A 12926-nucleotide genomic window follows, 5' to 3' on the forward strand; every position below is an offset into this window, starting at 1 on the left:
TCTGGGTGCCAGCCCCTGGGGGCAAGCCCCATAAGGCCCAAGCTCAGAGTGATTCAAAAAGTGTCTTCCCTGGGGGCAAGTCTTTTCCCTTTGAGAGTCATTTGAATTTATATTTGAATTATTTTAAAGAACTAAAGTTTATTTGAAGCTAAGTGTCTGACTCTAGATGAGCCAGATGGATCACACCATTTTAAGTATAAACCACCTACCTACCGTGAGTCTGATTTTCTCGTGTGACTTAGAAATGAGGAATCCAGAAGCAGGTGGATCCTTGGCAGTGTGAATAAAACAACGTGTGAATCCACCTGGAGCCGTGTGATGAAAGGAAGAGCGTGTGGACTTGGAGCCAGATGACCTGAGGTCAAACGTGGCTCTCCTGCTTCCAAGCTTTGTGACTTGGGGAAGTTCACAACTTCTCTGACCTGCAGTGTTCTTTCTTATCTGTAAGGTGGAGAAATAGTCCCAACCTTACCCAGGTTTGCTTGTGAGCATTAATCAGGATCTTATTTCCAGAGAGACCTGGCAAAGAGCCTGGCATGTTCTTGGCCATCACATCAGTACTCTTGCTGCTTTCCAGAGGTTGTTACTTGAAAGGGACAAGACACCGTTGGAGATATATGAGAAGAAAACCATGTTGCACCATCGTTGAGATCCAGGGTTGTGAGGCTACACAGACCTGGCCCTGCCACTTACCTGCAGTGTGTCTTTTTGCGGAAGTGACCTGATCTTCCTGAGCCTCAGGGTGCTCATCTGTAAGATGGAGTTGATGGCAGCAATACCCACATCCCAGGGCAGTTGTGACGACTCAGTAACATGTGCATCCACCGTAGTGCCTAGTAAAATCACAGTATATTCACTGAATTGTTTGATACATTTTTTTCCAATTGCAAATGAAATAGTTGTTCAATATAGAAAATTTAGAAAACAACCTTAAAAAGGAATAGAAGAAAGTATGAATTGTTTTCAGTCCTTTTACTTTTCAGTTGCTGTGTGTTTGCATCTGAGCTTCCTCATCCATACTCCCACACCCCATCTGCATTCTGAACTGAGGCGCTATCCCCAGCAGGCTGTGGCTTGTTGCCCTGATTGTTCCATCAATGCAAGGTATGTAACACTGCTGCCGGCCCCTCTCTTGGCAGATCCTTCAAGCCGGACTTCATTCTTGTCCGCCAGCATGCCTACAGCATGGCCCTGGGTGAAGACTACCGCAGCCTGGTCATCGGCCTCCAGTATGGAGGGCTGCCTGCCGTCAACTCCCTCTACTCCGTCTACAACTTCTGCAGCAAGCCCTGGGTGGTAGGTGCTGGGCCAGTCTGACCCGGAATGAAGGGGGAGGCGTGGCTGGCCTCCCAGCCCTGAAATGGACCCATTCCCCAGCATGGAGGCCCAGTAATAAAAGGAGTCTTTTTTTTTTTTTTTTTTTTTTTGCGGTATGCGGGCCTCTCACTGTTGTGGCCTCTCCCGTTGCGGAGCACAGGCTCCGGATGCGCAGGCTCAGCGGCCATAGCTCATGGGTCTAGCCGCTCCAAGGTATGTGGGATCTTCCCGGACTGGGGCACGAACCCGTGTCCCCTGCATCGGCAGGCGGACTCTCAACCACTGTGCCACCAGGGAAGCCCTAAAAGGAGTCTTTTTAAAGCAACTGAATAAACAACTTAGATCCCAAACTCCTTCTTGTAGTTATTACCTAATGATATTATATAGCATATTATGATACAGTGTTATGTTATAATAATATTAGTGGTGAGAGGGGGTACCCTACTGCTCTTATTAATATTTGAGCATGTCATCATTTTTGTTTAAAGGTCAGCACTGTTTATTGAGCACTTAATATATACTAGAAATCTGTGCTGCCTGGTGCTCACACTATTGCTATCATGTGAAGTGAGCATCCTTACTCTATTTTACAGAAAAGGAAGATCAGCTTTAGGGCTGTTAAGGAACTCCCCAGGGTCATGGAGCCAGGGAGGGGTGAAACCCAAACTTGAAGGCATCTCTCTTCAGTCCCTAATGCTCGATTCCTCTCCCACTTTTATTCATTAGTTTCATATTCATTCATTGGATATGCCTTTCCATCCAAATGTTACCTGTAAGAGAGACTTTCCCTAAAATATCACCCCATCACTCCCCAAATACTCTCAAATTTCTTACCCTGCTTTATTTTTTCCCCAAATACTTATCTCCACCTAGAATGATATGTTTATTCATTCATCTGTATTATCCAGCTCCCCTACTTGAAATAATCTGTTCATGCAACAAACAGAGCACCTACTATGTTCCAGGGACTGTTCTAAGTTCTAGGAACATGGCAGTGAGCAAATCAGACCAAAATCCCCAGATCTTACATTGTAGTGAGCAGGGGCACATGAAGTATGTTAATAGACATGCCAAATATTTAATACGACATGGTAAGTGTCAAGGGGAAAACAAAGCAGAGAAGGGGAAGAGGAAATGTAGAGGTTGGGGGTATGTAGGATGTGCTCTATGAAGCTCTTAGCCATCTCATCTCTTCTTTTCTTGTCTCTCTGCATGGTCTCCTGGTGGTAGGGCAGTGGTTGAGAACATGGGCTCTGGAGCCAGACTGCCTAGGTCCAGGCTTCTCCATTTATGAGCTGATTAGCGTTGTGCAACTTGCTTGATCTCTCTGAGTTTATTTTCCATATTTGTAAAAGGATGATAAAAATAGGGCCCTCCTGGTAGGGTTATGACTTAATACATGTAAAGTACTTAGAATGGTGGGTGGCATTAAGTACATACTCAAAAAATGATAACAACTATTATTGTCCCTAGTATTAGGAACGAGGTCTCTGCAGAGCTGGCACTCAGTATTTATTGAATGCATACATGCGTTACTTTAATAGATATAGATAGTCTTTAACCACTGTTACCAAGGCTTTGGTCTCCTTCTCATTCTTCCCTAACCAAGCTTTTAGGCCTGCAACATCCCAGAAAGGTCCTAGGTAGTATTAGTTCACCTTCCTTGTTTTCCCACATAGTCATGGTCATGGTAGCAACTACCATTTATTAGCACTAACTGCACTGTGAGCCCTTCACATGCATATCATATTTAATCCTTGAACCACCCTGATAGTAGGTGTTTCTAATATCTCCATTGTACAGATGAGGAAACTGAGGCTCATGCAGCCAGTAGGAGGTAGTGAAGCTGGGCATATCCAAAACTCCTGCTTGATTATGGAATTACTCTCCTTCTCTGGACTTCAGTTTCCTTATCTGTAGAATGAGGGACCCTCCCATCATTTTCCATATTTCTGAGGTCCCTCGAGCCCACTAAACTGACACCGTGTTGCACCACAGCTGCAGGTTACAGCCCAAGAATCTACAGACCAATCCTGGCCTGATGCCGAAAGTTCCTAAGTTACCTGTTCTTTCTTTGTGAGCTCTTAGTGTTGAGTTACCCCAAAGTAAGTTTGGCACAAGACTTAGCTCCTCTTCTAGCCATTGGGCATCCACGTTAGGCCACACATTGCAGCATATTTCTTCTTCGTGATCAGCGTCTACCTTTCTCTTCCCTGCTTTTGTTCACCAGCAGCTCCCCTTTGCCTTCTGGGTGAATTCCCAGCTCTTTGTCTGGCCTCTAAGGCTCCTGGTGGTCTGTGATGGATCACTCTCCAGCCTCCTCTGTCACTGTCCCTTGCACCCAAGGCCACAGCCATGGCAGCCACTGAGTGTCTCCAGCACACAGTTGTTTCACTGCACACCTGGAGTGCCCTCTTCCTTCTCTTATGTCATCTGCTCCAGGGAGTCATCCTCACCCCCACTCTGTCCCTCTTCCAGGTCCCATAACCCCCTCGCTTCCCTCCAGCAAGACATTATTATCCCAACCATCTGCCCACAGGCAGTCTTTCCTCCAGGCCTGGTCTACGTGTTCAGTGTGTTGCCCCAATATTAAGGCACAGTGCTGGGCACAGAATGAACTCCCAGGGTGCTGAGTAGGGTGGGTGATAGAGGAGACTATAAGTCTGAGGTCTGCTTTTCAGGAGCTTATCCACTAGCTCTGGAGACAGTAACTATCTCCATGGCAAAACTAGGAAGCGCTGAAGCAGGGGGAGCACAGTGTGGAAGGGATGCAGCTTGTGCTGTTGGAAATGAGTGGGGTTTCTAAAAGCAGAGAAAATACTTACTACTAACATAGCCAACATTCAGGTGTACCTATGGAGCAGGGCTTGCTTTTAATACACTGTATATTTAATCCTTACAACAATCCTGTCAGGTTGGATCTCTTGTTTTCTCCATTTACAAATGAGGAAACTGAAGCTCAGAAATCTGAAATGACTTTCAAGGTTACACAGCTAGTAAGTGGTAGAGGATTTGAACCCAGAGTCTACACCATAAACTACTACACAAATGCCTCTCAAAAAAGAAGGGCATTGCAGGCAGGGAGCATGGCATGAAGGTCAGCAGCTTGTGCTTGTGTGAAATGCTAAGAGTGTAGAAAATGCTTATGAAATGTGATTGAGCAGAACTTAGTGGACCTGGCGGGAATGAAGGGGTTGGTACATACTGGGTAACAACGGTTGACCAATGTTCTCTCGTATTCTTCCCTAGTTCTCTCAACTCATTAAGATCTTCCATTCCCTGGGTCCTGAGAAGTTCCCGCTTGTGGAGCAAACGTTTTTCCCCAACCATAAGCCAATGGTGAGTGCCCTTTTTTACTCTGCTTATTTTTGTGATATGGCATAAACACAGTTGTCCATGTACTTAGTCCATTTGAATGGAGGAGATGGGCTCAGGGGCTGCTCCTTGACCACCTAGGCTCTAAGGAAGAGCTGTGACATCCTATAGGAATACCTGGCTTTCCTAGGAGAAGGGTCAGGTCTCCAGCTAAAATATCAGGCAGTAGAGCAAATGACAAAGATGGACAGCATTCCTTGGGACATTGGGAATTTTCAGCAAATCAGGGGACAACTTGAGCTGGTATATTGGAACCAAAGGTTGATAATAAAGGTGAAAGATGTTTCAAAGGTTGGATGTTACCTTGAACCCTTGAGCCCTGTGCAGGACCTGGTTTCAACTCTTAATAAAAGCAGTAATATTTTGTTTGCATTGATCGTCAAAGGGCAGTTTCCTTGTGCATCCTCTTCGCATTCCAACTTTTGAATATACTCAAGGTTGTCTCTGGGAAGTGGTTGGAGCTTCCCAGAGAATTCAGAGTATGTGGGATAGCCTTCCATTCGGAATATGTGGGATAGCCTCCCATTTGGATGGTGGGAAAGGTGAACATCTTTTGGGATGAGGTGGAGAGTTCTTCATCCTGCGGCCAGAAGAAGTTGGATCAAGAGTTCTGGGCAGCTGGAAATAGCCCGTGACATGCCTGCTTTCATGGTCGGTGGTCTTGTTAAACTGGACAAAGGAATGCAGGGCCATGGCCCCATGCATGCCTTGCAAGGAATGTGAGTCTTGGGGAACAAGAGAGTTAATAGGGTATTCAGTAATCTCAGCTGAGGATGATGCTGTGCTTGTAGAATCCCAAGCTTAGGCTGCTGAGCTTGACAATCCTGTTTGGAGACACTCATAGGTGTCTCCAGGTAGGGGACAGTCTAACCAGGCAGAAACATTTCTCATTGATTATCTTTCCCTTGTATGTGATGCAGTGAGAGGAGTCATAGAATCCAGGATGTACTGGTTGGAATGAGAAGGGCATGTGCAACCCAGCATATTCCAACTAAGTGAGAACACCGTGGAGAAAATGCAGGGTTTATCCTCAAACCAGCCTGAGTTTGAATCCCAGTTCTGCCTACTTACTAGGTCTTGGGTCTCTGTGAGCCTCAGCTTCCTCAGCCAAAAACCATGGATGACAGTGGAACTACCTCATTGGGTTGTTGAGATTTAATGTGATCATGTGTATAGGGTGCTGTGCTTGGCATATGATAGGTGCTCAAAATAGAGTAGCTTTAAAATAGGGGCAGAGCCATACCCTGGAACACTGTCAACAATGGGATGAAAGTTGGGTGAGGGGTCTGCAGCCAGCCCAGCCCATTGAGGGTGACAGGCCCAGCTGTAAGTTCTGGGAGGCGTTGGCTGGCTGTAGTGAGTTCCTGGCATTCCCAACTAGGCCAAGCCCTACTCGGAATTTCAGGCAGGCATTTGGCATCAAGGACTGCTGTTTGAGCCTCCCCCTCCCCCTCCCACTTCCACCAGGCTGAGATTCTTAGGAAGATTCTTCCCACCAGGGAAGGCCAAGTCAGGGGCCCAGTCTGGGAATACCTGTACCACTAATAGGCAATTCGATATTGATCCAGATTCCATAGAACTAGGGAGAACCCTGGCCATAGAATCAGGGAGCAAGGTCAGGGCTGGATTAGCAGCCAGGAGGAAAGCTAGGATGCTGCTCCTGAAAATGCACCTGACTGGGGCAGGTGGGTCCACGCTGTAGAAGTGAGCGGAGGGAGGGGAGTGGGCACAGACCAGGAGCCAAAGCAGGCAGGACCTGGCTTCCAAGGCCCTCTGTGATCCCTATAACCCACAATGGCAGTCAGGACACAAGGAGACAAGAGACTCTATCAGGTGTGTGATAGAAATAAAACCACTTTACTGTTTAGAATAAAGGACACACTATAAAAAGTGAACATTATGCAACATTACAAGACAATATACATTCACGGCATATAAAATTCATAAATAACATGGAGGAAAACTGTAAACAGTGCTACAAAATTTAGCAACAAATACATTCCTTCCAGACAGGGTTTTCTCTGGTTGGTTTCTCTCCATCACTTCTGGGTCTCAGGACAGCAGACCGGCTAAGGAGGAAGGTGGGGGTCATGGGAGAATTTACGAAGCCCCTCCCCTTGGAGTATGAGCCCTCCTCGTGTCTCCCAAGAGCCAATTTGGAAGCTGTTGGTATCTGTCTCCCCAGCACTCCCCCATTTTGTTTTGCTTTTGCTGTCAGAATTTAAGTGTTTTTCTTGTGTAAAACTATTTTAGTGATATTTTTACTTTGGCAGCCAGGAGCCAAACACTTGGGTGTCATTTTTGGTTAATCCATATTGTTGATCATTGAGCATATGATGAAGGGCAGAGGCGGGTGGGGGGGAGGGTATTGTCTCCTGGGGACCACAGTTCCTATGAGACAGCTGTTCCGATAAGTCATTTGTTTCTTTAATTGCTCAAGAACCATGGTATGAAAAATGGTGCTCATGGGCTGTAGCTTGATTGCCATGATGTAGGGTCTGGGGCTGGGTAAGGCTAAAGCACAGGAGTCTCCCAGTATTATCTACCCTGGCCAGATGGAGCACTGGCCTGAAAGGTGAGAGCCTGGGTGTGGTGCTTTTGGATAGGGAGACAGAAGAGATGGCCAGAGGAGGCCAAGAGAGCTTGGAATCACAGGTCCCACAGCCCTGGATTTTTAGGAGAAATCGTGGCTTCCCAATGGGGTGGACAAATGGACTAGAGGGAGAAGGGAATGGGAATGACCAGCAGACTGCCCAGGGCCAGGTGCCTCAGAGCAAGGATGTGAATGTACTTGCTATTTTTTCTCTCCTCCCTCCTAGTCCAGAAAGCCACGAGGATGCCGATAGGGAGGAGTCTGGAGGAGTCTCTAGTGCTAGTTCCTTCTAGTTTCCCCAATTCGCCAGTCTAGCTGCCTGCACAGTAGAAGTATTTACCCTCCGTTCCACTGTAGAATTTGATTCAGGAAAATGGCGGCGTGTGGGTTTTGTTTTTTTTTCTTTTTCCTCTTAAACACAATGTACACATATTACAGCCTACACATGACATAAGATTTAGCAAAATAAAACGTTCACGATATGAATGAAATACAGAAGTGTCTCAGCTACATAAATGACTTTAAATTATACAGTAAGTGAACAGGTGAAATAAACAAAGCTATAGCTTATAGAAAGCTCAAAAACCGCCCTCTGACATCACTCTGCAAAGGACCCTTCTTTGCTCAGGACCTGCTGTTTTCCTTGCCAGGGCCTGGCAGATGGGACTGTGGTTCCACCAGCTTTTCAGAGGGAAACTTCAGGTGACACATGCTCAGGCCTCACCTCAAGCCCCTCCTTGTGTGAGTGGAGATGACCCCACCAGGGACCAAGAATAGCCAGATGCCTCATGGAGGTCACACTAATGCCCAATTGTGGGAGGGCACTTGTGCAGGTTGGGTTAGGGGTTCCACCTTATAGGACTTTGAGGTCCAAATAAAGAAAATCTCAAAACACCAAGTCTGGGGCTCACCCCTTAAAAACCACTGGCCTGCTGACCTCAGCTTCTCCTGCTCACGCTGCCCCATTGAGAGAGCAAAGCACCCCCCCCACCTGCCCCCCCCACCCCCATTTCCTGTATGCCAGATGTCACAACCACAAGGTGAAAGGTAGGTAATGAAATCAATCCCAAGGAAACCGGATGCCTGTACTGCCTTCCCGCACTGGGGTCCTGCCAAACACCTTGCCTGGGCATTTGCATTTGTGTGCGAGACATTACAATGTATTGTCTGCTTCTTTTTTTTTTTTCTCCTGTTTCAGTTGGCAGCTCTGTTTCCTAAAGTGGAATGAACTGAAGATACAAATACTAATACAGGATAAATACCCATAATCTGAAAAAAGAGACAGAGCAATCATGTTAAATGTAACCATCCTACCATCCCCAATTCTGTAAAATATACATTATCACCTACTCTTGGCATCTCACTTTCAACACTAAAACTTAAAATAATTTTATTTAATCAGAGAATTTATATTATAGTTTTACTTCAAAAAACACAACAAAAACCCTACAGCTGATTGCAGAGTAAGGCTTTCCCAATGACCACCAATTTTAACTTTATGAGCTGAGGACCTCAGGAGGTGGCATTCACCCACCAGTAAGCTGGAGGAAGAGGAGCAAGTTGTCCCCAAACCCAGGAAAGGTGGCCATCTAGCCAAGGCAGGGCACTGCAGCTTTCCTTCCTGTGCCCAGGCCCCTGACCCACATTCACTCTCATCTTCCATCTGAGCCAAGCCAGTAAGGCAGTTAAACGAAGGCCCCAAACATGAAGCAGGAGAAAAGGAGAGGGACAGAGGTCAGATGACCCCAATTAGAGGGATGCTGAGGGTGCTCAGAATTTCAAATTTTAATTAAAATGAAAAAAAAAAAAGGTCAACTTGGAATGTCATGATTTTCTTTAAACAAGCAACAACAACAAAATAGAAGAGATTAAACTATTGGTGTATTTAACAGCATTGAACAGAATTCTGTGTCCTGTAAAAAAATTAGCTTATGTCCCCATGTGGGTATATGCAAATGTGTATGCAAACACATCCCCCTAGGTGAGATAAATGCTACTTTGGAAATAGTATTCTCTACCCATATCTACTGGTCCTATATCTGTGGATAGTGTACTGTGTTTGTATCTCTCCAATTTACATAAAGGCAAGCTCCTGGCCAAATCTACTAAAGAGTTTTCCAGGAGGAAATCTTGTGGGAGGCAGGGAGAGGAAAGACATTCATCTCAGTCTTTCACCTGAGCTTTTGTCCAAGGCAGGCAAATTGCCTCCTGACCTCAGGCAGATGTTTAAGTCTTCACCAACTAAGAAAGTTCTGTTATTCTGGCCTGGCTGCTTGCTCCAGACTCAGAAACATCTGGTCAACCCAAGCATCGTTGGGCTGGGGAATTGTGTGTGTACTGCATCATCCAGACCCTCTTGCAGTTTCTTCCTCCCCTCCCTCACTCTCACGTGCAGACACAGACAGACATAGTCTGGTGGGGACATGCAGTAGCATCTCCTTGGTGTATAAGATCTTCTGCGTACCTTGAGTCTATCTGCTTGCTGCCCTTGACTGATTTGAAACAGTTGGCTTTTCAGCAGCTTCCTTGTCTGTGTCCTTTATGTACTGGGGAAGAGGGAAGAGAAGGGCAAAGGGAGGAGGGTCTGGGAGATGGTGAGATGGGGAAGAAGAAAGAAGGGTAGGTATTACAATGCCCAAATTGGGTAGTTTTTCAATTCTTGTTTTCCTAAAAAAATATAGATTATATCATCACAAAGAAGAATATACATTCCTCATTCTTTCCGGCATGGCACCAAAAATTTCCAGGTGGAAATGGGTGATGTCAAAACCAAAAAGAAAGGGAAGGGTGGGGCCAGGAGGATGGTTCCAAATAAACTCCATATGACAGCATAGATTTTCCTTTAAGTGTTCGAAGTGCTAAATTTGCAAGAAAACAGGCACTAATTTCATTGTCATCATCTGGGAAGAGTTAGTGTCCAAGGGAAGCTCAGTGGGAAAGGAGGGAAGTGAGTTGGGGCAGGGTCTGGCACTCAGGGGTCTGTGGCATTGATGATGCTTTTGTCCGGGGGGGCCCATCCTCGGTACCAGCTGCAGTAGCCACCCTTCTGCCGGATGCAGGCATAGTGTTTGGACTGGTAGCCAGGGTAGCCAAAATTGGAGAGCATGTCGGTCCAGAGACACTCGTTCTTGGAGGTCACAAAGCAAGGCAGGTAGTAGCAGGATTTGATCTGCAGTGAGATAACAACCAAAGGTTGGTGGAGCCTGCTGTGGTGGACCTAGGCCTGATGCTTGCCTGAGACTGGATTCAGAACTTGGGACCACTGCAGGTGGAGCCCAGCCACATCACTCCCTTAGTGAAAATAATATAAATAACACTTACCAATACTTATTGAGCACCTACTGTGTACCAGACATTCTGCTAAGTGCTTCTATATTATTCTCTTTAATTCTCATAACAGATTTATCTCCCTTTTACAAAGAATAGAGCCTCAGAGAGGTTAAGTAACTTGCCCCAGGTCACACAGCCAGAAAGTGGTAGAATTAGACATTTGGGAGTGCTTTCCCTCTCAAATGGTAACAGGCAAAGGCGGGAGCTCTCAGCTGTTGTAGGGAGTTGAGAAATTAGAAAGATTAAAGCATACACTGTAGAGTCCAGCTGCCCTAGGCTAGAAATCAGACTTAGTGAGCTGTGTGACTTAGGGCTAGCTACTTAAGCTCTCTAGGTCTCTGTTTCCTCCTCTGCAAAATGGGGACAATTAAAACTGTACTAGTCATAATCGCTATTGTCCCATTTGGCAGAGTTGTTGTGAGAATTAACTGAGAGAATGGCCTAACTACCTCCCACAGCAGCAAGGCTGTGTGCCTTGACCCTGTGCTTGGGTCAAGGAGTTGGGCCAGGTTGAAGAGTGACCCTCTGCAGCAAGTGGTATCAGCAGTCCTGCGCCAGCTTGCCCACCTGGGGCGGGGGCCACCAGTGCGTCAGCTGCCTAGGTGAACCCACTTGGGGCTGCTGGGCAGGACCTGCCAACGTAAGGATCCTGTACCTGCCACAACCTTGAGCCACAGGAAGGGCCAAGGATGCTGAAGAGCCCTCATGCCCCGGCAGCTGCCAAGTGGGCAGCACATATTACAGCAGAAAGTCATTCTTTCCTCGCCTTCTTCACTGCTCAGCCTGGTGCAACATTCCTCACCACTCCTTCTCGGACCTGCCCCTCTGCTCAGGCCTGACATGCACACCCTTCCCAGCCTCACGGCCCAGTGCCCAGTACTGTAGGAGCTGATGTTTCTGGGGCTGCGAGCCAGCACCTCCCCTGCCTGCTCTCCCTGGGGCTTACCTTGCAATTACAACCCAGATGATATCGATAGTTCAACCCCTTGCGCTGGGAGAGGGTGAGCTGGTCCCACCTCTCCACGAAGTTACACAGTCCTGTGTACATCTTGCCATCATAGACACGGCCTAGAGGAGGAGAGGGACAACAAGCGGGGGTTATTTTGTCCAGAACCCAGCCAGAAGAGGAAGAATTCATACCTACTGAGTAACCCCCTTAGGCCAGGAACTGTGTGCTACGTACTCTTCAGTCCCATGATTTTATTTCATCCTCCCCAACACCTTTTAGGATGAGTTGTATTCCCATTTTCCAAATACAGAAAATTAAGTTCAGAGAGGTTAAGCGATTTGCAGAAGGTCCCAAACCCAGTAAGCACTGGAGCTGGGGCCAGAAACCAACTATTCTCTTCCCGTGTCAATGGCTTTTTGATCTTGCTTTTGTTTTTTCCTTTCTACGTTGACTGCGTAAAGGTGGATAAGTTTCAAAGACAGACCTAATAGGTTGTCCTAAGATGTGGAGAGCAATAGGTACTAGCAATTTCTTTTCATTTACAGTAAAGCTGAGAAATTGCAAAACCAGGCAAAACTAGGTTTCCTCCCCAGAGTCAGTGGTGGAGCAGAGACTAAAATCCAGCCTCACTGTAGGAACTTCAAGCTCCCACCACTGGTCAAGCAAGATGGACTCAACACTAGATATTCCTTATAAGTCAGATATTCCTTATAAGTCAGTGGGCTCATCGCCAAAGTCCTGAGAACACTGCTGGGTCTACCATTCCTTCTCCATCCTCTAAAGTGAAGGAACAGTGGACCTTGGCCAAACCCTGGCCTAGATGCTGGATTTGGCCGTTACCTGTCAGCAGGTACTGGTACTTGTTGACCTCTAGCTTAAGGCCACAGAGACTTTCGGAAGCTTCTGTGTGGATGTACTGCACGTGGGGCATCTTGGTGAAGCCTCGGTACATCTGTGGGCAGAAGGAATATCATGAGAGGGGGACCAGGGCTCAGAACACATGCTGTCATTTGGGCTGTGGGATCGGATTCCCCTAATAGGCCACTATGTGGCCGGTCACTGACCTACCTACCCCAGGGTCTTCACTTCAGAGACGAGGCCACCTGCTCCTCACTTGTCTGAGCCATGGGTGGTGCCTTCCCCGAGAAGCCTTCCCATCCATCCAGTCACACCTCCCATTCCATTTTACAGATGAGGAGCCTGAGGCCTAGGCAGATTAAGTGGCTTGTCTAAGGCCACACGGTTGGCGAATAGCAGAGGTAGGCATCCAAGCAGGGGAATCTGCTCTTAACCATTATCCTATGCTGTCTCCCAATGCAGCCTCACAAGTTCATGGCTAAGGGCCTCTGATGCAGGCAGGTG

The 12926-nt window shown here is 46.9% G+C and overlaps 2 protein-coding genes across 2 annotated transcripts in view; one reads left to right on the plus strand and one right to left on the minus strand.

The window, feature by feature from the left end:
• SYN3 (synapsin III) overlaps positions 1-12926 on the plus strand; it is a 398733-nt gene that overhangs the window by 106055 nt on the left and 279752 nt on the right. The window contains exons 4-5 of the mRNA XM_060164685.1: positions 1140-1296; positions 4567-4656. Coding sequence (XP_060020668.1) covers positions 1140-1296; positions 4567-4656 — 247 coding nt within the window. The remainder of the gene's footprint in view (positions 1-1139; positions 1297-4566; positions 4657-12926) is intronic.
• Positions 6529-12926, minus strand: part of TIMP3 (TIMP metallopeptidase inhibitor 3) — a 57307-nt gene continuing 50909 nt past the window's right edge. The window contains exons 3-5 of the mRNA XM_060165271.1: positions 12405-12516; positions 11562-11683; positions 6529-10454 (exon numbers count right to left, since the gene is read on the minus strand). Of these exons, the coding sequence (XP_060021254.1) occupies positions 10257-10454; positions 11562-11683; positions 12405-12516 (432 nt within the window). The 3' untranslated portion in view covers positions 6529-10256. The remainder of the gene's footprint in view (positions 10455-11561; positions 11684-12404; positions 12517-12926) is intronic.

This window comes from Lagenorhynchus albirostris, chromosome 11, assembly GCF_949774975.1.
Source record: "Lagenorhynchus albirostris chromosome 11, mLagAlb1.1, whole genome shotgun sequence".
Classification (NCBI taxonomy): domain Eukaryota; kingdom Metazoa; phylum Chordata; class Mammalia; order Artiodactyla; family Delphinidae; genus Lagenorhynchus; species Lagenorhynchus albirostris.